At 50.9% G+C, this 23,742-nt stretch overlaps 1 protein-coding gene across 4 annotated transcripts; it reads left to right on the top strand.

Moving 5' to 3' along the window:
• The first annotated feature begins 5,311 nt into the window (after positions 1–5,311).
• Positions 5,312–23,523, top strand: Acvrl1 (activin A receptor like type 1). Of its 4 annotated transcripts, none has more exons than XM_048364164.1 (10): positions 5,312–5,539; positions 11,671–11,739; positions 12,482–12,733; positions 12,925–13,136; positions 13,336–13,435; positions 14,154–14,300; positions 14,540–14,815; positions 15,674–15,871; positions 20,562–20,692; positions 22,389–23,522. In XM_048364164.1, exons 2-10 carry the CDS (start codon positions 11,676–11,678, stop codon positions 22,521–22,523), a joined length of 1,515 nt encoding a protein of 504 aa, XP_048220121.1. In that variant the 5' UTR covers positions 5,312–5,539; positions 11,671–11,675; the 3' UTR covers positions 22,524–23,522. The 4 variants fall into 4 exon arrangements, with proteins under 4 accessions (XP_048220121.1, XP_048220114.1, XP_048220106.1 ...); XM_048364157.1 differs by lacking the exon at positions 5,312–5,539 and adding an exon at positions 10,825–11,007; XM_048364149.1 differs by lacking the exon at positions 5,312–5,539 and adding an exon at positions 10,825–11,080.
• Positions 23,524–23,742: the final 219 nt, after the last annotated feature.

Here is a 23,742-nt window from a genome sequence, read left to right as displayed (position 1 = left end):
CTGTGGTGCCTTCAGCTCTGAGCTCAGGATACCTGGAAAGTCATTTTCTATCCCTCTTTCCCTAGGAAAAAACTTAGACTCCAGTCTACCACTCTGAGAATCTGTCCTGTGTTGAATGGATGGATCTGCCCTTCTTCTCCCTTAAAGAGCATCCTATTCTTCTCCTTTTCTGTCTCTTGCATTTGAAAAATCTCTAATTTAATTCTCTACTCAGCATTGTGTGTGTGTGTGTGTGTGTGTGTGTGTGTGTGTGTGTGTTGCTTGGGATCAAACCAAGGGTCTTGCTCATGCAAGGTGAGTGCTATGCCCTTGACCCCCTACTCTACAGCCCTCAGTTTATAATTTACATGGAGCAAAGCTTAGCTCTCTGGCTGCTACTTTTCCTCCTTGACTTTTCTCCCTTGGCTACATAATTTATAGGGCCTAGTGCAAAACAAAAACTATGAGCCCAGTTGGGTAAATGGCTCATGCCTGTAATCCTAGCCACTCAGGAGACTGAGAGCTAAGGATCAAGGTTCGAAACCAAGCTAGCCAGGAAAGTCTGTGAAACTCCTATTTCCAATTAACCCCTCAAAAGTCAGGAGTAGAGCTGTGGCACAAGTGTTAGAGTGACAACTTTGAGCAGAAAAAGCTAAGGCTCTGAGTTCAAGTCCCTGGCACTGGCATGCGCACTCACGCACACACTCATGTGCACACACACACACACACACACACACAATATTCTGAGCCCTTTGTTCAAGCATCATTAAAGTTAGGTATCCTTTAATATGAAGTTGCTACTGTTTCTGTTTCGAGAGTGACAGAGAATACTATAAAGTATTTAGAAGCATTACTCTTTCTTGCCTGATATCAATTTGTTTGTCCAATGAGATTGTGAAGAGTTTTAACACAGCAACAGCAGAGAAGAATCCATCCCTGGGGCTCTGAATATCTACCTTGATCTTACACCTATGATGCCAACTCAGTCCTATTCTCAAGGGTGATACGTGAAACTGGGTGCTGGTGGTTTACACCTGTAATCCTAGCTACTCAGGAGGCTGAGATCTGAGGATCATGGTTCAAAGCCAGCCCAGACAGAAAAAAGTCCCCGTGAGACTCTTATCTCCAGTTAACCACTCAAAAACTGGAAGTGATGCTGTGGTTCAAAGTGGTAGAGTGGGAGCTGGGGATATGGCCTAGTGGCAAGAGTGCTTGCCTTGTATACATGAGGCCCTGAGTTCAATTCCCCAGCACCACATATACAGAAAACGGCCAGAAGTGGCGCTGTGGCTCAAGTGGCAGAGTGCTGCCTTGAGCAAAAAGAAGCCAGGGACAGTGCTCAAGCCCTGAGTCCAAGCCCCAGGACTGGCCAAAAAAAAAAAACAAAAAAACTCTCAAAGTGGTAGAGTGTTGGGGTTGGGGATATAGCCTAGCGGCAAGAGTGCCTGCCTTGGATACACGAGGCCCTAGGTTCGATTCCCCAGCACCACATATACAGAAAACGGCCAGAAGCGGCGCTGTGGCTCAAGTGGCAGAGTGCTAGCCTTGAGCGGGAAGAAGCCAGGGACAGTGCTCAGGCCCTGAGTCCAAGGCCCAGGACTGGCAAAAAAAAAAGTGGTAGAGTGTTAGCCTTGAGCAAAAGAGCTTAGTGCCCAGGACCCAAGTTTAAGTCCAACAACCAAAGGGGGAAAATTTTTTTAAAAAGTAAAGCCTAGTGTCTGTGGGTCATGCCTATAATCCTAGCTACTCAGGTGGCTGAGACCTGAGGATCCTGGTTCAAAGCCAGCCCAGGCAGAAGAGTCAGTGAGAGTCTTATCTCCAATTAACCACTAGAAAACTGGAAGTGACACTGTGGCTCAAGTGGTAGAGGGCTAGCCTTGAGCTGAAGAGCTCAGGGACATTGCCCAGGCCTAGAGTTCAAGCCCCATGATGAACAACAACAACAAAAAGGAGTGATACTTGAACTTAATGCACAGCTGGTTCTAAAAGGTCAAGGTGTGCATTGTCGTGGTCTCTTGCTACCAGTAGAGGCAGATCTTCTTGGGATTTTATCCTTACTCTTCCCAGAACCTTCAGGCCTCTGCTTCAAGCACTGCTGGGAATTCTTTCTGCATATCTAAATCTGAATCAAGAGTCCCCTGGCCTGTTTCCTCTCATTCTGTCTACACTGAATATAGGCAACAGCTGGTCCCTGTGAGCAATTTATTCTTGTAGACTTGGACACCGTGTGTAATTCCTTTTCGATGTCCTCATTGGTTTGAGGCCCCAGAACTTTCTCCAGCTCTCTGACCTTCCCCTAACTACTCCCCAAGGTTCTCTGTGTGCTTATGGGAAGCCCGAGGTTTGTAAAAGTCCTCAAAAGCACCAGTTAAGCCTGGAGCTGGTGGCTCATGCCTGTAATCCTAGCTACTCAGGAGGTTGAGATCTGAAGATTGTAGTTCGAAGCCAGCCTGGGCAGGAAAGTCCCTGAAACTCTTATCTCCAGGAAACTACAAAAAAAAAAAAAAAAAAAAAAGGCAGAAGTAGCCCTGTGGCTTGAGTGATAGAATGCTAACCTTGAGTAAAAAGAAACTCAGGGACATCACTCAGGTCTTGAGATCAAATCCCCAGACATGGGGCAGGGGTAAGGGGGAAGAGCACCAGTCATGGTCAGGAAGGCTTGGTGCCCTAGTAAAGTGAGGAAATTCTAGCATTGATAAACAGGGCCATCTTCCACCAGGTCTTCTCTTCCTCCTCCCCAAATTGCCTGGACTTTTGTTGTTGTTGTTCCAGTATTGGGCCTTGATCTCAGGGACTTGTGCATTTGCTTGGCTTTTGTCTGCTTAAGGATAGTGCTCTACCACTTGAGCTACACCTCCACTTCCAGCCATTTGCTAGGTAATTGGAGGTAAGAATGTCTTGGATTTGTCTAAGTGGGCTGGCCTGGAACCAGGAACCTCCAATCTCAGCCTCCTGAATAGCTAGGATTACAGGCGTGAGCCACCAGTGCCTAGCTTCCCTCTACTTTTTATCTGTTTCTCAAAGCTGCTCACAGAAAGCCTCCCATCCCCACTGGCTCTCCTCCGTGACTCTTGACCAACTCCTGAGTGTCCCACAGCTGCCTTCCCAGGGACCAGGCCATGGATTCACACCATGGAGATCCTATGGGATCCTGGCCCAGAGCTCTCACTCCCACTTCCCAGGATAGAAATCCATGGACTCGGGGCCAGAGGGATTGGCAAGAAGCCATAGCAAGCAGGGGGAAGAGTGGGTGTGAAAGATGGCGTGTAGCCACACCCCCACTATGCACTAATAGAGTGCCAAAATAGCGGCTATCATCTGAACGAGCAGATACCGTAATCCCATAGTACTTCCTATTGCCTGCAGGACACGGTCAGTCCTGACACTGAAATTTGGTTGTATAGGCTTCTGGGAATTCATGAGGCTTACATGTGGTGAAGCAGCAGTGGGTGGGGGTGGGGAGGACTTTAGCAGAGGAAATGAGGTCAGTCAACTATATATACCTGTCTGAGCCTCTGGCCATTGTCTCCTCCAGCTACTATACTGTCATAGGGTGGGGTGGAATGTTCCAGGCTCATCTTCTAGAGTCCCCGTGTAAAAGCAAGCTGTCTTAAGAGATTCACTCTTTCAACTGGGCACCAAGGCACCTTCTACTCCAGCTTTTGTGTATGTGTGTGTTTGCCAGTACTGGGGATTGAACTCATGGTCTGAGTGCTATCTCTAAGCTGTTTTTGTTCAAGGCTAGCCTTCTACCACTTGAGCCACAATTCCACTTCCAGCTCTTCATTAGAGGTAAGAGTCTTACAAGCCAGCACTGGTGGCTCACACCTGTAATCCTAGCTACTCCAGAGGCTGAGGATTGAGGTTCCGAGCCAGCCTGGGGAAGGAAAATCCATGAGACTCGTATCCCCAAGTAACCGCCAGAAAACTGAAAGTAAATCTGTGGCTCACAGCAGTAGAGCACTAGCCTTGAGCAGAAGAGCTTAAGGATAGTGCCTAGGCCCTGAGTTCTAGCCCCAACCAAAAAAAGTCTTATGTACTTTCTTGCCCAGGTTGACTTTGAACTAGAATCCTCAGATATCAACCTCCTGAGTAGCTAGGTTTATAGGCGTGAGCCATGGCCCCCAGCTACTCCAGCCTTTACATATATTAATTAACAAACTCCTTTAATGAGGGCCCACTTCATGTCTCCTCAGCATGCAGCCTGTTTGCTGTGTGTGCCCTCACTTGAGCACCAGCCATGACCTAAGCAGGGGAATTTGTGAACTATGCCCACCCCCCAGAGGGGAGGGACCTGCAGCCAGGGGAGGTGTCACCTGCCTGAGGTTAGTAGCTAGCCTGGAATCCCAGGAGTGGTCTGACTTTAGTTTGTGTGGAAACCCAGAAGGCTAGGATTAGAACTCAAGTTTTACCAAGTGACGTAGGGTGTATGTACAGTCCCAGCCTGTGCTGGAGCATCAGGGAGAAGAATTTATTTTCTCATGAATATGAAGCTACTCTTCCCTCCAACTGCCCAGAGCCTCTATTCAAGGGGCCCCTTTTTGGAAAGAAATTCCGAGGCTGCTCCCAGCCCTCTTCCCATATCTAGCCACCCCTGAAGGAGAGGGCGACCTGACCTGTCATGAGGGCTGCACAGTCTGGAGAGACTGAGGGCATCCTCACCGCTGACTCAGGAGCCGCCCTATCTTGACCTCTTTAGCCATGGGCTGAGTGCCATGGGACAGGCTTCAAAAAGAGAGGAGGGGATGGATGCATAAAGAGGCCAGAGGGAGGAGACCAGAAGAATTTAGGCCGAGTGGGAAGTCTTATGAGTGGAGCCAAAATTTAGTTGGACCCTTCCAGCCCCAGACTCCATCCTTGCTGCTCTGAACCTCCTAGATGAACAACCCCCAGGTGAGAGCAGGCTAAGGATCTGCCCAGGCCACCGCTGCGCCTGCACAGGAGGTGGGGGTGGGGGTGGGGAAGGCCCTCCTTGACCATCAGCTCCTGCGCGGGGAAGGGGGGCCCTACCAGCCTCTAGGCCTCCAGACCCTGGCCACTTGGCTCTGGCCCCCCAGAGCTCCCTCCAGGACCCAAGGGACCCACGGTGCGAGACCACCAAGGTCCGCCCCTTTGAGAAGGAGGCTGCGGGAGGCTGGGGTAGGGGGCCCGGGGGTGGCTGTCCTAGGGGGTCTGGGAGCCCCGCTGAGGAGGACTGGGTCCTGAGGCCCAGCGAGGGGCGCTCGGGCGGCCTGCTGGTGAGCTGGGCAATAGGAAACGGTTTATTAGGAGGGAGTGGTGGAGCCGGGCCAGGCAGGAAGACGCTGCAATAAGAAACATTTTTGCTCCGTCCCCTTCCCAGTCCTGGGAGGCCGCCCGCCCGCCACGCTAGCGCGCAGAGCGAGCCCCTCCCGGGCTCCAGCCGGTCCTGGGCTGCGCCCCGATCCCGGATCCCGGACCCTGGACCCCGGACCAGACCCCAGACCCTCGGACCCCGGACCCCCCAGTTCCGCGCTCTTAGAGCGACCGTGGACACCCTGGGGCGCGGAGCGGCACACTCCCGTCCTGCCTGCGCCCAAAGGTGAGCCGAAGTCGGAGGGCTGGGCTGGGGGAGGGAGGGCGGCCTGACCCTCTTCCCGATGCCCCTTCCTTCGGGGGACGGATCCCAGGCCCCTCTCAGAGAAGTGGGGGTAGGGTCAGACCCAGCCGGTCGCCAGAGCCAGCTGTCCCTTGGCTGTCAGCGCACATCTGCCTGGTTTCTCCACCTGAGACTGGGAGGAGCCGGAGGAATTCCCCGGCTGGGACTCCAAAGCCTGTGCTCCTGTGAGGTGCGTGCGCACGCGCGCGCGGGAGCTGGGGGCTGGGGGCGGGGGGGGGGGCGTTGCGTGTACACGGGGCTCTCACAACCTCCCTCCTCCAGAAAGGATTAAGGATTCTAGCTCAGCTGTTGCTCCCGCGACCTGCAGGGCCGTGTGTGTGTGTGTGTGTGTGTGTGTGTGTGTGTGTGTGTGTGTGTGTGTGTGTGTGTGTGTGTGTGTGTGTGTGTCCAGCCACACAGCCACATCGTTGGGCTTCCCCTTGGAGCCCACCTTTCCCAGATCAGGAACCTGGTGCTAATGCCATCTTCACACTCAGCCAGCCACAGCCCCGCATGGCCTCATGAAGCCCCTGTCACAGACTTCCTTCAGGACCTAGGACAAAGGGCATTCCAGGGGCTTCCCAGGAGACTGAAGCCTTTAAAGTGCCCCAGCTGGCTGCATCCTGTCTTATTTTCCAAGGAAGGATTGTACCCTCCAGTTCAGAGCAGCTTCTGAGTTTTCATCTGGCATCTATGTCACCGAATTTATATATAATACCCATACCATGCCTATAACCCTAGATACACGAGGAAGCTGAGATGTGAGGACTTCAGTTCAAAGCCGGCCCAGGCAGACAAATCTGTGACATTCTCCTCTCCAATTAACTACCAAAATTCAGGAAGCAGTGTAGCTCAAGTGGTAGAGCACCAACCTTGAGAAAAAAAAATCTAAGGAACAACAACACCCCAAGTTCAAGTTCCAGGACACCCACCCCATCCGCCCCCCCCCAAAGCTACATTTTTGAGTACTTATGTAGACACTTCAAGACATTTTTTTCCCTCATGTAATCCTGGCTGCAGTCTAGAAAATGAAGGGTTATTATGTCCAGCCTCCAGAAGAGGAGACAGGTTCTGACCTGAATAACTTGTCCAGAGCTCCTTAGGTAGTGTCAATAGCATGGTTGAGGTTTTAATAACATTTATTAAGGGCTTATTGTGTACCATTTAATACTCTGCTAAATAACTTCATTACATTACATCTAAGAAATAAGCACTATTATTATTCTCATTGTACCTATGAGGGGAAGCCTACATCTAGAAAATTTAAGTAACTTACTTCAATTCTCATAGATATAAGTGGTTAAGGTGGATTTGAACCTAGGTCTACATGATCCAAAGCCTACACCTTCATCTCTATGTTATAGAATAGTCCAGTTTTGTTTTCTGAGATTTTGGTTATCTGCAATCATCTGTAGTGTGAAAATATTAAATGAAAACTTCCAGAAATGATCAATTTGTCAATTCTGCCTTGTGTGCAGTTCTGAACTGTGGGTTGAAACCTTGTGTCATCCCCCTCTGCTCACCTGAGATGTGGATTATCCCTTGGTCCTGTGTGTGCACATTGTCATGAGCCACTCAGTAGCTGTCATGCTTTTCAGATTGACTGTTCAAGTAGCCTTTGGTGACTGGGATTACAGGCATGGTGGCTCATGCCTGTAATCCCAGCTACTCAGGAGGCAGGAGGATTGGGAGTTCCAAGCTACTGCAAGCAAAATTAGTGAGACTCAATCTCAAAAACAAAATACTAATGAAAGGCTGGGGATTTCAGAAGAGTAAGGCCTGTGTTCAATTGCCAGGACCTAAAAATGGAAAAGGAAAGAAGGAAGGAAGGAACGAAGGAAGGGAGAGAGGGAGGGAGGGAGGGAGGGAGGGAGGAAGGAAGGAAGGAAGGAAGGAAGGAAAAAAGGAAGGAAGGAAGGAAGGAAGGAAGGAAGGAAGGAAGGAAGGAAGGAAGGAAGGAAGGAAGATCCCAAACTGAGCACTGGTGGCTCATGCCTGTAATCCTAGCTACTCAGGAGGCTGAGATCTGAGGATTATGGTTTGAAGCCAGCCCAGGCAGGAAAGTCTGTGAGACCAAATAATCACCAGAAAACAGAAAATAGCACTGTGGCCCAAAGTGGTAGAGTGCTAGCCTTGAGCAAAAAAGCTCAGGGACAGTACCCAGGCCCTTAGTTCAAGCCCCATGACTAACAAAAAAAAAAAACTTTAAAAATAGGAGATGGTTATAATCATTGTACTTTCTTACTATTATTGTTAATCTCTCTCTCTTTCTCCCTCTCTCCCTCCCTCCCTCCTTCCCTCCCTCCCTCCCCCCTCCCCCCCCCCCGGGCTTGAACTCAGGGCCTAGACACTGTCTCTGAGCTACTTTTGCTCAAGGCTAGCACTCTACCACTTGAGCCACAGTGCTCCTTCTGGCTTTTTCTGTTTATGTGATACTGAGGAATGGAACCCAAGGCAAGCACTTAAATTAAATCACATTCCCAGGCCTCTCTTTCTCTTTTGATGCTTGTCCTGGGGCTTGAACTTAGGACCTGGGTATTGTCCTTGAACTTCATTTTGCTCAAGGCTAGCACTCTATCACCTGAGACACAACACACTTCCAGCTTTGTCTGAGTAGTTTATTGGAAGTAAGTTTCATGGACTTTCCTACCTGGGCTGGCTTCCAAGTGCGATCCTCAGATCTTAGCCTCCTGAGTAGCTAGGATTACAGGTGTGAGTGACTAGCCCTCAGCTAACAAGAAAGGATTTATTAGCAGCAATCTAAGTTGGTCAAGGCACATTTAATGACTATGGGTATGCGATTTATCTTCCTGAGCCCCAGTTTCCCTATGGAATTGTGAAGATTAAATGCAATCAACCATTCAAGTTCCATACTTGGCACATAATTAGTACTCATAGCCAGTGAAGTATTACTGTTATTTCATAGTGTTAAGCTAATATTTGGAATTATCTTAACATTTGTGATTTCTGGCCAGTGTCAGTGATACTTCTGTCTGCAGGAGATATTCCATGCAGTTTTGCTAAGAAGCCAAAAGATAGTAGAAGTCCATGCAGGCTTGTTTGTGAGACAATCAGATGCAGTGTGAACTGTGTGCAGTCAGCTCTGAATCTGGCTTGGTACAAACCCAGAGCCACTCCTGCGTTTGGCTTTACTGAGAGCTCACTTAGGAGCTGGACATCCTGGCCTGGCATCCGTGGCTCACACCTGTAATCTTAGCCACTAAGGAGACTGAGCTTTGAGGACTGCAGTTCAAAGCTATCGTGGGCAAGGAAGTCTGAGAGATTCTTGTCTCTAATTTAACTACCAGAAAAGCCAAAAGTGGAAATGTGGCTCAAGTGGTAGAGAGCAATCCTTGAACAAGAAAGCCCACGAACAGCACCCAGACCGTGAGTTTGAGCCCAGGATCAGCACACACACACACACACACACACACACACACACCCCTGACATCGCAGTTGTACTCCATCACGTTCCAAGGACTAGATCAGAGGTGACTTTCTGGAATGTTACTGTCCTTTCCCCGTACTTCTAATGTCCAGATCAAAGCTCTCACCCTCATACCCACCCTACAGTGGCACCAAGCCCTTGGCCTTGTATTTGGCTTTGTTTGTTCTGGCTCCCCCAGAAGATGGACACAGTGAGATCTAGAGCCTCTTCCCTCTGCAGCCCAAGTCCACTCACCTAGAGGACCCTGAACCGGCAGCTCAGGAACCAGTCCAGCTCTGTGTAGGACGTGTTACAGCCTTGTGCCTGAACAAACTCCCTGGAATTTCATGGAGAATGCTTTACAAAAGTATATTTTGCTTTGTTTTGTTTTGCTAGTCCCCAGATAGACTGGATGGGGATCTGGAGTTAGGGGTGAGGCCACAGCAGCTGTGCAGACGTGTGACAGAGGAGACGGGGAGGGAAATGCAAGCTTGGGTAGAGGACCCAGAAGAATGCCAGAGGTCTCTTTGGTTTTAGCCACTTCCTGCCCTATACCCTCTTCTTAGCTGCTTTCTGGGCAAGTGATGACTGCCATCAGTAGCTGCTTGACCACAGTCTGGTGGGCAAGCTTATTCTGCCCAACCCACTGCAAAGTGATTGCCAGAATCCTCACTGGTTTCCCAGAGGGATGAGGCAGGAGATGGGGCAGAGGCTGGGGACACAGCTGCAGCCCAGGGCTCTGCTTCCTCCCCAGGTCAGGCCTCTGGGCCAGAGGAAGCCCAGGCAGGAAGGCTAGAGCTGCCATCAGCCAGAGAGGCCCAGGCAGCCCTTTAGCCCCTACCCTCAGCCATTCTGCCCACAAAGCCTCAGCATCTTGGATTTTCATTTGGTACTGGTCTTAGACTATGGACCCTTTGTGCATCCTACCATCCTCACTGTGAGTGTGTGTGTGTGTGTGTGTGTGTGTGTGTGTGTATGTGTGATTACTGGGGCTTAAACTCAAGGCCTGAGTGCTATCCCTTAGCTTTTTGGCTCAAGGCTGGTGCTCTATCACTTGACTCACAGTTCCCCTTTCTTTTTTTTTGCTGGTTAATTGGAAATAAAAGTCTCAAGGATGTTCCTACCCAGGTTAGCTTTGAACCTCAGTCATCAGATCCCATCCTCCTAAGTTGCTAGGACTACAGGCATGAGCACTGGTGCCAGGCAACCTACCAGCCTCACTTATATCAGGCTGGGAATGTGGCTTCATGGTAGAGTGCTGGCCCAGCAAGCATGAAGCCCTGGGTTCGATTCCTCGGTACCACATAAACAGAAAAGGCTGGAAGTGGTGCTGTGGGTCAAGTGGTAGAGTGCTAGCCTTGACCAAAAGAGGCTCAGGGACAGTGCCCAGGCCCTGAGTTCAAGCCCCAGGAGTGGGAAAAAAAGAAAGAATTCTCTCTCTCTCTCTCTCTCTCTCTTGGGATACAGTCTCTAGACACAGGACTTCCCAACTCGGCTATTCAGAAAGTCCTTGATGCCATAGTCTCAACCCACACCTTCTGCTTCTAAAGCATTGAGAAATGAAGAGTGGGGTGGCTTCTAATTCACAGTCTACTTGGGTCTTCAGTTGTAGACTATCAGAGACTCTTCAGGAAATTTCTGGAAAAGTCCAATTCGGGTCCACCATGTGTGCAAATGTCTTATACTTCCCCTCCCCCATCACCGGCCCACCCTCCCCTACCCAACTCTTTCTCAAGACAAGGGACAAGAAAGGGATGGGGAATGGCTGCCAGAGGGCACCTTTGACTCTGGTGAGGTTGGCAGAGGCCTCTTTACAGTTGGCATGACCCAGAACTGCCAACCTCTTCCATGTTTGTGACAGACGTGCAGGCTTAGACCTGAGAGGACAGAGGGAGGAGGCCTGAATGGGGAGTCTGGACACCTGGGTTGAACTCCTTATGCTTGTAGCTGAGTCCTGCTTGACCCTGAACAAGTTTCCTCCTGTGTGAGCCTTAATACCTTCTCTAAAATCAGGAGTAGGACTTTGCCTTGCCAGGGGTCCTCCTAGGATGTGTCAGGTAGCTGTGGCTCCTCCAGGCCCTGTTGCTGCCTGCCTGCCGGGACAACATGCCCTTAATTCCTGCTGTGCGTGACTCCTGCCTGTTCTATCCAGACCCCAATCTAAACAATCTTGATTCCTGTTCCCAGCTTGGCGGGACCCTGAATGGCAGGAAGTGAAGACAGGAGCCTGTTTATGTTTGAGGCTGCCAGGGCTGAGGGTGGGGGGAGGTGGGGGGGATTATTCTGGGAAAGGGTGGGCAAGGGTGGAAACTGAGAGAGGGGAGCTGCTTGAAGAGAATCTCCTTTCAGCCCCCTCAGCCTGCTCTAGTCTTAGCTCAGCAGCAGAGGTGCAGAGCTGGGGTTCTTTCCAGTTCTCAATTACTTCAGCATGGCTCTCCACCCTTCACCCCTAACAGGATGGTTTCCATGGGGAAGTGAACCAGGACTTCCCTTGCAGGCCCCGCCCCAAAGCCAGACGTAGGAGTGGGGAGGTGGCCTCCTGCCTCCCCCCACCCCAAACCTTCCAGTTATTTCCTCTTGGTAGGAGAGAGCACAGCTGTCACATCTGTAGATCTTACCTCCCCTCCTCTTGCTCTCCTCTCTCCAGGGACCATGACCTTGGGGCTCCCAGGGAGGAGTCTTCTGATGCTGCTGATGGCCTTGGGCCTGACTCTGAGTGAGTAGGGGAGGAACAGGGGCCTGGATGGGGGAAGGCTATCTGGGCACTGCTCAGCTTTTGCTGGGGTTGAGTCTGAGGTGCTGCAGAGAGGTTAGGAGTCTGGCTGGAGGGCGGGGACAGAGAGATTCAATTAGACTAAGCTTCCGGCTGTCCCAACTCTCTTTGCTGGTTTGCTGGTGTGGGGGGGGGGGCGGGGGGGGGGTAACTGGGCTTGAACTCATGTCTCTTAACTTTTTCGTTCAAGGCTGGCACTTTACCACTTGAGCCACAGCTCTACTTTTGGTGGTTAATTGGAGATAAGGCTCACAGAATTTTTTTGAGCCTCAATCCTCAGATCTCAGCCTCCTGACTAGCTGGGATTATTACTGGCAATAAGCCACTGGAATCCAGCTTTTCTGTTTTCTTAATACAAACCTGAAGGAAGGAGCTCTATCATACTCTAGGGTGGGTCCCTACAGATTGGGTGGGGAGTGTTAGCAGAGAGAGTCTTGGAGAATCTTCAGGGGCCCAGGGTCGGGTGTCAGGACTGGCAGAGGGCAAAGTCGGCTTCTCAATCTCTGCTGTCCTGTAGAGGTGAAGCCCTGAGAAAGCATGATCGGAGGATGGAAGCAAGGGATCAAGGCCTCCCAGGGTTTGTTTGAGGGACCCTCAGGGAGAGGACATTGAGACAGAAATGGATGTGGACCTCACTTTTGGAGAACTGGGCCCAGAATGGCTAAGCATGCAGTGTGTCTCTCAGGTGACGCCATGAAGCCTTCTCAGCGCCCACTGGTGACCTGTGTGTGCCAGAACCCACACTGTAGGGGGCCTACCTGCCAGGGCATCTGGTGCACGGTGGTGCTGGTTAAGGAACAGGAAAAGGACCCCCAGGAACACCGGGGCTGTGGGAGCCTGAACCAGGAGCTCTGCAGGGGACACCCCACTGAGTTCGTCAACCATTACTGCTGCCAAAGTACCCTCTGTAACCACAACGTGTCCCTGGTGCTCAAGAGTAAGTCAAGTGTCCCTTCCCCATCTTCTCAGGCCCTGCCCTCCCTCCCCTGCTGTCTTCTCCTCTGCCTCAGAACTGGGAGGAGGGGAGCAGGAGGCTGGGAGTGGACAGGCACAGTGATCAATGATCAGAGGCTCTGGGCAGAGGAGCTGGCCTGGTGGAAACTGGGACTTAGTGTCCCCTTCCCCCAGCTACTCAACCTCCTCCAGAGCAGCCAGGAATAAGGAGCCAGCTGCCTCTGATCCTGGGTCCTGTACTGGCCTTGCTGGTCCTGGTGGCCTTGGGTGCTCTGGGAATGTGGCATATCCGGCGACGGCGAGAGAAACAGCGGGGTCTGCACAGCGACCTGGGCGAGTCCAGCCTCATCCTGAAGGCATCTGAGCAGGGGGACAGCATGCTGGGGGTATGGTCTTGGGACCCAGGATGGAGGGGCGGGCAGACAGGAGCCACAGAGTCAGACTTGGTGGAGGGAGGGGGGGGTCACTCAGAAATTAGGGCTGACAGGGAGCTGGTCCCTGTGAGGAGTGTGCAGTGACCCCATTGAGGCCAGAAGGGGGCCGTGTGAGAGGAACAGCCCCTCAGTGGCTTCTTGGTATTTCCAGGACTTCCTGGACAGTGACTGCACCACGGGCAGTGGCTCGGGGCTTCCCTTCCTGGTGCAGAGGACAGTGGCACGGCAGGTTGCTCTGGTGGAATGTGTGGGTGAGTGGGGTGGGTGGGTTTGGGGGACAGGGACAAGTGGATTCTGTAAGCATGGAGGAGTAAGGGGAGGCTCAGCATCCAGAGTCACAGGGGAAGAGAAGGGTCAGCATGGGAATTCTGCTGGGCTGTGTGTAAGAGATGGGCCAGGGCCTTGAACTCAGGGCCCGTCCCTGAGCTTCTTTTGCTCAAGGCTAGCACTCTACCACTTGAGCCACAGCACCACATCCGGCTTTTTCTGTTTATATGGTGCTGAGGAAATCGAACTCAGGGCTGTGTGCATGCTAGGCAAACACTCTACTGCTAAGCCACATTCTCAGCCCTGGCCTACATATTTTTGTTTGAACAAAAAGTAGTATGGGAGCCTGGCACTGGTAGCTCATGCCTGTAATCCTAGTACTCAGGAGGCTGAGTTCTAAGGATCATGGTTCAAAGCCAGCTGGGGCAGGAAATTCTTTGAGACTCTTATCTCTACTAAACTACCAAAAAAAAGTGGGAAATGGAGCTGTGGCTCAAGTGGTTAAGTACCAGCCTTGAGGAAATAAAGCTCAGGGGCAGAGCCCAGGCCCCGAGTTCAAGCCCCAGGACTGGCAAGAAAAAAAAAGAGATGTACATAAAGTTAGAAGTTCTGTAGGTAGGGTTGGTATGGCATCTGGATGGGGGAGACAGTGCTCCCAGAGCTCTGTGTAACCCTCACTTTCTCCTCTGGCCATTGGACCAGGAAAGGGGCGCTATGGAGAGGTGTGGCGGGGCTTGTGGCATGGCGAGAGTGTGGCGGTCAAGATCTTCTCCTCCAGAGATGAGCAGTCATGGTTCCGGGAGACGGAGATCTACAACACAGTGTTGCTCAGACACGACAACATCCTAGGCAAGGAGAGGAGGGGGCAGTGTCCATGCTGTGCCAGGCTTGGAGTCCACACACTTCCCCACCCGGCCCACCTTCAGCTTAACCTCTGGCTCCAGTAACTCTGCTCTCTGACCCAAACTAAATGAACCTCTAACCAAGCCCCCACCTCAGCCTAGGTCAGTCCTACCCTGGACCCTGACCAATCCAGCTTCCTTGTTCCTCAATCCTTTGGCTCAGCCACCTGATCCTTCTTCACGCAGGCTTCATCGCCTCCGACATGACCTCACGCAACTCCAGCACACAGCTGTGGCTCATCACCCACTACCACGAGCATGGCTCCCTCTACGACTTTCTGCAGAGACAGACGCTGGAACCCCAGCTGGCCCTGAGGCTGGCTATGAGCGCGGCCTGCGGCCTGGCGCACCTGCACATGGAGATCTTTGGCACGCAGGGCAAACCGGCCATCGCCCACCGTGACCTCAAGAGCCGCAATGTGCTGGTCAAGAGCAACCTGCAGTGCTGCATCGCTGACCTAGGTGGGCGGGCAAAGTGGGGGCAGAGTAGGGAGGACCCTGGGCAGGGGGGTGGGGCTTGTGCTCTGGGCTTCTTTGCCTGTTTCAGTACCACGACTGGTACTTGAAAACTTGGAGAAATTTGTTGTTTCATTTCTCCTCCGCAAGAGTCCTCCAAGTTTTCTTGAAACCCCTTCTGTGTGTGTGTGTGTGTGTGTGTGTGTGTGTGTATGTCTGTGTCTGTGTCTGTGTCTGTGTCTGTGTGCTGGTACTGGTGTTTGAACTCAGGACCTTATCTCTCTGTTGGCTTTTTTTTTTTCTCTCAAGGCTGGTACTCTACTATTTGAACCACACCTCCACTTCTAGCTTTTTGGTGATTAATTGGAGATACGATTCTCATGGACTTTTCTGCCCCCTCTGGCCTTGAATGGTCATCCTCAGATCTCAGCCTCCTGAGTAGCTAGGATTACAGGTGTGGGCCATTGTTGCCCCACTTAACTCCCTTCTCAAAGCCACCCACGCTAGCTCCAGGGGGAGAGAGATGCAAGGGCCCAGGAACCTCATCCCAGCCTCACTTGAGTACATCCTCCCCAGCATCTTCCTCCCCATTCTCCAACACTGGCTTCATGGTTCTTCTCTGTGAAATGGACATCACAAAGCCAGCCTTGCCTGTTCACATCTCAGTGGGTTCGTGGGTCTATGCAAGAGAAGAGTAGCTGGAACAGAGGTTCTCCCTCTGGCCACTGTCTTCCAGCCAATCTTAGGACAGGTCTCTCTGTCTGCTCCTCTCTGTCTGTCTCCTGCCTCCTGGGCCTGAGCCTCTGGGGACAGCTCTGTGTGGGCCAGGCTGAGTGGCTAGAATGACAAGTCTTCTACCCACAGGTCTGGCTGTGATACACTCCCAGGGTAGTGATTACCTGGACATCGGCAACAACCCGAGAGTGGGTACCAAGCGGTACATGGCGCCCGAGGTGCTGGATGAGCAGATTCGCACTGACTGCTTTGAGTCCTACAAATGGACTGATGTCTGGGCATTTGGGCTAGTGCTGTGGGAGATTGCCCGGAGGACCATCATCAATGGTGAGAGGCTACTCAGGGAGGGAGAGGGGGATGGGGACAGGCGGAGATGAGGGCTTCCTGCCCTGGCCTGAGGGGGTTGAAGCTAGGACTCCTAGCCACTGTTATCCACTGGCTGCCTTGGCTGAGTGGCCTTTTATTTATTTCTTTTTGTGCCTGTCCAGGGACTTGAACTCAGGGCCTGGGCACTGTCCCTAAGCTTTTTCATTTAAGACTATCACTTGAGCCTCAGCTCCACTTCCAGCTTTTTTTTTCTTTTTTTTTTTTTTTTTTTTTTGGTAGATAACTAGAGATCAGAATCTCATGAGCTTTCTTGCCCAGGCTGGCTTTGAATCATGATTCTCAGATCTCAGCCTCCTGAGAAGCTAGGATTGCAGGCATGAGCCACCAGCACTTAGTCTAAGTGAACTTTTAAGGAGTGTGTGTCCAAATATTAGTAGCAGCTCATATGTGGCATGCTATATTCTTTACGTATGCTATCTTCTTTAAATCTCCCACCTTGAAAGAGAAAGTAGGTATTGCTTAGTGGTTAAAGGATTGGAATCAGATTGTTCGGGTTCAACTCCAAGTTTATAATGACTGGGCAGGTTACTTCACCTCCTGTGCCCCCATTTCTTTTCTTTTTTCCTTTTTTTTTTTTTTTTTTTTTTTTTTTGCTTGCCAGTCCTGGGGCTTGAACTCATAGCCTGGCCACACCCTGAGCTTCTTTTTGTTCAAGGAACTATTCTAACACTTGGGCCACAATGCCACTTCTGGCTTTTTCTATGTATGTGGTACGGAGGAATCAAACCCAGAGCTTCATGCACGCTAGGCAAGCATTATACTACAGAGCCACATTCCTAGTCCCCTTAGTTTTTCATTTGTAAAGTGAGAATTAAAAATAGCTGCTAGGCTGGGTTCTGGTGGCTCATGCCTGTTATCCTAGCTACTCAGGAGGATGAGGTCTGAGAGAAAAGTCCCCATAAGATGCTTATCTCCAATTAACCACTAAAAATCCAGAAGTGGAGCTGTGGCTCACGTGGTAGAGCACTAGCCTTGAGCACAAAGAGGCTCAGGGACAGTGCCCAGGCCCTGAGTTCAAGCCCCACAACCACCAACAACAAAATAGGTGCTAGCTAGGCATGCTGACTCATGTTTGTAATTACAGCTGCTTGGGAAGCAACTATTGGAAGCATGGTGATTCGAAGCCCCAAAGTTAGCAAGACCTCCATCTCAATCAAAAAGCAGATGTAGTGGTGTATGGTTCAATCCCAGTTATTTTGGAAGGCATTGATCATGCCCATCCCAGGAGAAAATGAGAGGTGCTCTCTGAAAAATAAAAGCAGAAAAGGGCTGGGGGTATGGCACGAGTAGAAGGGCACCTGGCTAGTAAGCATAAGGCCCTGAGATCAAACCTCAGTACTGTCCCCCCCAAGAAAAAAAACACAGAAAAACAACCAAAATAGCTTGTAGTTATTGAGTTAATCCAACGAAAGTGTTCAGAACTATCCAGAGCTAAATATCAGTGACCATTATTGTAATAAAATGAGTATAATATAGTATAATGTCCCCATTGTATAGATGAGGAGAATGAGGTACAGGCTGCACTGGTGTCTGAACGTCTGGTTCTGCGGTCAGTACTTATGATCACAGTGACACTTAAATGTCCAGTCCTTGATTTCCTTAGTCCATCATAGAACTGCACTGCCTGAAGACAATAACTTCATTATTGCTCTGGGTTACTATGGCGGGGGGGGGGGGGCTGATTTGGGAAGGCTGGTAAAGGCACCTTCCCTGTGGTCAGTGCTCTCTTAGCCCTGATTGGATGGGAGATGTGAGGTCATCTGGGATGGTGGGAGTACAGTCAACCTGAGAGGAGGCCATGCACGGCCAGGGGCTGCTAGGAGTCCTGACAGGTTGGGGTAAAATCCTCAGAACAGAACTTGACCCTGATCAGAAGCAGTCTCATTGCTGAAAGCATTCCTAGAAGTCAGCCCTAGGCACTGCACTTGTCCTCAGTGGTCATTGACTTGATAGTCTGGTCCCTCTGGGGGAATTTTTTTTTTTTTTTTTGCTAGTCCTGGGCCTTGGATTCAGGGCCTGAGCACTGTCCCTGGATTCTTTTTACTCAAGGCTAGCACTCTGCCACTTGAGTCACAGCACCACTTCTGGTCATTTTCTATATGTGTGGTGCTGGGGAATTGAACCCAGGGCTTCATGTATACGAGGCAAGCACTCTTGCTACTAGCCCATATTCCCAGCCCTCTGGGGGACTTTTCTCTCTCTCCCTCCCTCCCCCCCTCCCTCCCTCCCTCCCTCCCTTCCTTCCTTTCTTCCTTCCTTCCTTCCTACCTCTTTCTCTGTCTCTGTCTCTCTCTCTTTCTTTGCTATACAGGTGCTCTACTACTTGAGCCACACCTCCAGCCTTTTTTGACTGGTCATGGAGCTTGAACTCAGGACCTGGGCATTGTCCCTGAGCTTTTTTTGTTCAAGGCTAGCACTCTACCACTTGAACCACAGCTCCACATCCAGCTTTTTAGTGGTTTATTAGAGATAGTCTCATACACTTTCCTGTCCAGACTGGCTTTGAACCACAATCTTCAAATCTCAGCCTCCTGAGTGGCTAGGATTACAGGTATAAGCCGCTGGTTCCCAGTGTGTCCTGATGGCTTTTCAAGGTAGGGTTTTGCTTTATGTCTTGGTCTGCCCAACTGTAGTCCTCCTGCTTGTGCTTACCAGTGTCTCTGGGAATAACAGACACAGGCCACGCTGCGCAGTCGTGGTGCTTTCTCTGTTGCTGGGAAAACAGCACACACAGTCCCACCCAGCAGTTGATTGAAATGGAGTCTCTTGAACTTTTTTAAAATTTAAAAACTTTAAATTTCCCAGCCTCTGCCTCCCCCAAATATCTGGGATCATAGGCTTGAGCCACTGTGCCTTGCTCCTCTGGAAGACCGTTTTTGTTTTTTTGGCCAGTCCTGAGGCTTGGACTCAAGGCCTGAGCACTGTCCCTGGCTTCTTTTTGCTCAAGGCTGGCACTCTGCCACTTGAGCCACAGTGCCACTTTTGGATTTTTCTGTGTATGTGGTGCTAAGGAATGGAACCCTGGGCTTCATGCATGCAAGGCAAGCACTCTACCACTAAGCCACATTCCCAGCCCTGGAAGAGTCTTACGGGGCTCTGATTCCTGTGCATAAACCGCCAAGTTAGGTAAGAGGCTGGAGTGTGGGGAAAGGACACCTGGATGGAGCCCAGGCCAGGCTCCCAGCAGGAAAGGCCGGCTGGAGGAAGGCTGAGGAGGGCAAGCTCTGTTAGCCGCACACAGATTCCAGGCGCATTATAAACACTGTAATCTGGTGTCAGCCTGGGCGCTGATTAAAGGCTCATTAGACACACTTAGGCCTCTGTGCAGCACTGATTAAGGCGTGAGCAGCATAGGGGCCGCCTGGAAGCTCGCCATGGGGAGAACAGCTGCCGAAGGCTCCACTGAGGAGCCTGTGTGGCCCAGGCCAGGCCTGGAGCAGGATGGGGCACGAAGCTGCCTGCATCCCTGGCAGCACCACTGCATTCAGAAAGCTCCTACGCCAGTGCTCTGGGGAGAGAGGGAGGTAGGGTGGGATCAATGGAGACCCCAGCCTTACCTGGCAGTGGTAGACATTATCTGGACCACAGTAAAAATCCTTTCTTTTAGGAGAGATTCCTTTTTTTTTTTTCCCCAGACCTGGGGCTTGAACTCAGGGCCTGAGCACTGTCCCTGGTTTCTTTTGCTCAAGGCTAGCACTCTACCACTTGAGCCACAGTGCCACTTCTGGCTTTTTCTGTGTATGTGGTGCTGAGGAATTGAACCCAGGGCTTCATGCATGCTAGGCAAGCACTCTACCTCTAAGCCACATTCTCAACCCTGAGATTTTTTTTTTTTTTGGTCAGTTATAGGGCATGAAGTCAGGGTCTGGATGCTGTCCCTGAACTCTTTTTCTCAAAGCTAGTGCTCCACCACTTGAGCCACAGCTCCATTTCCAGTTTTCTGGTAGTTAAGTAGAGATGAATCTCGTGGATTTTCTTGCCTGGGCTGGCTTTGAACTGTAATCCTCAGCTCTCAGCCTCCTGAGGAACTAGGGTTATAGGTATGAGCCACTCGCACCTGGCAGTTCTATCACTATATTTCTAACCTTAATTTCTTGGCTATAAAGTGGGACCCAATAAGTCCTTCTTGGAGCTGGTGTGAGGATTCAATGCAGGGTACCTGGCACATAGAAAGTGTTCAGTAAACATTAGGTGATGTTATCATTGGGCATCAGCCTCCCACCCTAGATATAAGGCCACTGAGGAAAGACTGGAACAAGGTCTAGTCTAGCAGCCTAACAAGATGGGTTTGAATCTGGCTGTGTAAGCTTAGGCCCAACTTTTCTGAGCCTCAGTTTCTTGTCTGTAGCATGGAGGTATCAATGATGCCCCCCCTCACATTGATGTCACAATCACTAGCACAATAACTCCTGTAACAGGGCTAGCATCCTGTACAATGCCCAGCATGTGGGAAGTGTATAAAATTAAGACGGAAATCATTGCATTCATGATCTTACAGTATTCTTCTCAGAGGCAGCATGGCCAGTCAACTTGCTTCTTGGAGAGGCTGGGCAAAGCTGTTCTCTAGGAGCCTTTTAGCTTCCTGAGGACCCCAGGCAACTGTGCTACCCCCTTTCCCCCCAATCCTCAGGTCTTGTAGAGGACTATAGGCCACCCTTCTATGATGTGGTGCCCAATGACCCCAGCTTTGAGGATATGAAGAAGGTGGTATGTGTTGACCAGCAGACTCCTACTATCCCCAACCGGCTGGCTGCAGACCCGGTAAGGCCTCTGTGGGGCTGGGGCTGGCGTTCAGGCTGGGGTGGCATGGGGTGTGGGTAGGGGCCTCACAGCTAGGGTTTCTGGTCCTAGGAACTAGTGTCTGAGGCCTCTGCTTCTTGGATAGGTCTTGAGTATATTCCTGAATTCTTGGTCTGTGGCTCTCTATCCCTCTAAGACTGTATTTAATTGGAGAGTTTCAAAGCCCTTCTCCCCTTCACCTGTGAGAAGTCTCAGGCGTGTTTTTTGCTGTGGAGTTAGAGTTTTGTTATGTTTTTCCATCAAAGCATTTCACATACAAAGACACACACATATATATACATACATATATACATACATACATACATATATACATGCATGTATACATACATACATACATATATATACATATATGAACCCATATAGACATGCATATGCTGCTAAACATATTCTCAGACACATATACATACACATATATGCTAGACTGCTGGCAGACACTGCTCTGTGTGTGTGTGTGTGTGTGTGTGTGTGTGTGTATACACGTGCACATGCATGTATGCTAGTCCTGGGGCTTGCATTCAGGGCCTGGGTGCTGTCCCTGAGCATTTTTTGCTCAAGGCTGGCCCTCTATTACTTGAACACTGTTCCACTTCTGGCTTTTTGGTGGCTAAGTGATTTGTCTCCTGGGGCTGGTTTCAAACCTGGATCCTCAGGTTGCAGCCTGATGAGTAGCTAGGTGTGAGCCACCACCACCCCACTTCTGCTCATCTTATATCCCTGTTACCTACAACAGTGCCTACATGCTGTAAATGCTCAATAAATATTTACTGAAATAATTAATAAATGCACACATGTTTATACATGCATAAACACATCCATTTCTACACAACATACATATTCATTTAAAAAAGAAAACACCACATGGATGCAATTGGGTACTAGTGGCTCATACCTATAACTGTAAACTATGTAGGAGGCTAAGATCTGAGGATCCTAGTTCAAAGCCAGCCTGGGCAGAAAAATCCATGAGGAGAAGCCTCAAGTGGAGCTATAGTTCAAGTGATAGTGCACCAGCCTTGAGCAAAAACGCCAAGCGAGAGCAGGAGGCCTTGAGTTTGGTACTATTACCAGTACAAAGCAAAGCAAAGCAAACAAACAAATGGATGCATTCCTGTGGATCCTGTACACACCTACATGCTCACTTTTAGGGACAAGAGGGGAGGGACTGGCTCATTCTGGAGTCACCCAGCCTCCTGGGCTAGGGTCTCCCCTGGACACAGGTACTTTTAGGGTATCACTAGGCCCCATCATGCGGTGGGTGGGATGGTCACAGATGGAGATGTAGATGCTCCAAGATGGCAGAGCTGCCCTTCCCTAGGGATCCTGATGGCATAGATGGTGTTCCCCCAGGAGGCCTGAATGAATGAGACTGAGCGCTCTTGTTCACTCTTCTGCCCGCCTCTAGCCTCTAGCCACTCCCTTCGGCTTCCATTTCGCTTCCTCTCCTCATCCTTGCCTGGATGCTTCATCCTCATGCTTACCATTTGCCTTTCCTCACAAACTCCTGTCCAACACTCTCATCTCCCTCTTCCGTTTTATTTTTGTCCTACCCTCCTGCTTACATCTGTCTGTCCTTCTTGGGCCATGCACTTCTCTGCCTCATTTCTATCTTTCCTGATTCATGTCCCTGCTTCCTCTCTGCCTCTCTCCCACCCCCTAGGTTCTCTGTGGCCTGGCTCAGATGATGCGGGAATGCTGGTACCCCAACCCCTCCGCCCGCCTCACCGCCCTGCGCATCAAGAAGACCCTACAGAAACTCAGTCTCAATCCAGAGAAGCCCAAAGTGATCTGCTAGTCCTGGGGCACTGGGCTCTTTCTGTCTGTAGTGTGTGGGGGTGTGTGGGGGGGGGTGGAGGAGTCAGGAGTTGGGGGGGGTTATCTGGATGGAAGTAGTGTGAGGGTATTTAATGGGGTGGGGCTGCCCCCCTCCATGGGGCAGCTGTTCCTGCCCAACTTGGCCCCCAGTCCATTCAGCCAAAAATACAGCTGGGCTGAAATCTGATCCCCCCACTGTCTGGCCCGCTCAACATGGCTGTCTCCCTGACTCCTGGCTTTCTCCCCCACCCCCTTATGCCAGTGGGGTATACCCCCACCCATCCCTGGGCTGGATGTGGCACAGGTTCCAAAGTCAGGGTACCCAAACTAGGGAATCGTAGGTCCAGAACTATTCTTGCACTGTCTCCAGCCCTTAGTCAAGTCCCCTGCCCCACCAGAGCTGCCAGCGTGGTGCAGGGCCACCACGTAGCACAACCGTTGGTGGACACGCCACCCAGCCAGACCTCAGCCTCTGGCCCATCCCTTGTATACGCAGGGCCCCTCAGTTTCTTTCCATGGGTTTCCGTCTCAGCTCTGTAACATCTTGGTTTTCCATGGACATACTGGAAGATTTGGACTTAACTTCTTTGGATCTTTACCTGATTTTCCTTCAGGGCCAATGTATGTGCTAGCTAGGCTCCCCAGTCTCCTGTATTCCTATTGGCCTGGGCCCTGACGATTTGAAAATGAGGACTGCTAGAGGATACCGGGCGTCTGAAGCTCTGCTTGCATTCAGCCATGCTAGCGCTCATCTAGCCCTGTGCCTTCTGCCCCTTCTGAGGCCTTGCCACCCCTGGGGCTAAGGACTGCTTCCTCTGGGGGCACCATAGCTCAAAAACAATTTGACAGTGGGCCACTGTTGGCTCACACCAACAATCTTAGCTCCTCGGAAGGCTGACATCTGAGGATCAGGATCGAGATGTGAATCCAGGCCAGCAGAGAAGTCTGTGAGACTTATCCCCAGTTCCTCAGCACAGAAGTGATAGAGCACCAGCCTTGAGTGAGAAAAAAAATCCAAGTGAGCATATAAGGTCCTGCCTTCAAGCCCCAATAGTGGCACACATGGGCACACACACCTACACAAGCTTCCAGCACCCAGATTCTTGCTGTGCCCAAGCCCATACCCTAGGCCAGTCCCCAGAGAATGTATCTCAGGAGAGTCTGATGGCCCTAGAGAAACACACAGAAAGTCCAGTGCT

Source organism: Perognathus longimembris, chromosome 1 (assembly GCF_023159225.1).
Source record: "Perognathus longimembris pacificus isolate PPM17 chromosome 1, ASM2315922v1, whole genome shotgun sequence".
Classification (NCBI taxonomy): domain Eukaryota; kingdom Metazoa; phylum Chordata; class Mammalia; order Rodentia; family Heteromyidae; genus Perognathus; species Perognathus longimembris.
Note: the sequence above shows the minus strand (reverse complement) of the source record. Positions and strands in the feature narration are given on the sequence as shown.

What these genes read in the sequence shown, in the direction of transcription:
- Acvrl1 (XM_048364164.1), top strand. Translation starts at nt 11,676, where the DNA reads ATGACCTTGGGGCTCCCAGGGAGGAGTCTTCTGATGCTGCTGATGGCC. An exon ending in GGCCTTGGGCCTGACTCTGA is followed by an intron (nt 11,740 to 12,481) that starts GTGAGTAGGGGA and finishes TGTGTCTCTCAG; the next exon opens with GTGACGCCATGAAGCCTTCT. An exon ending in ACCGGCTGGCTGCAGACCCG is followed by an intron (nt 20,693 to 22,388) that starts GTAAGGCCTCTG and finishes CCCACCCCCTAG; the next exon opens with GTTCTCTGTGGCCTGGCTCA.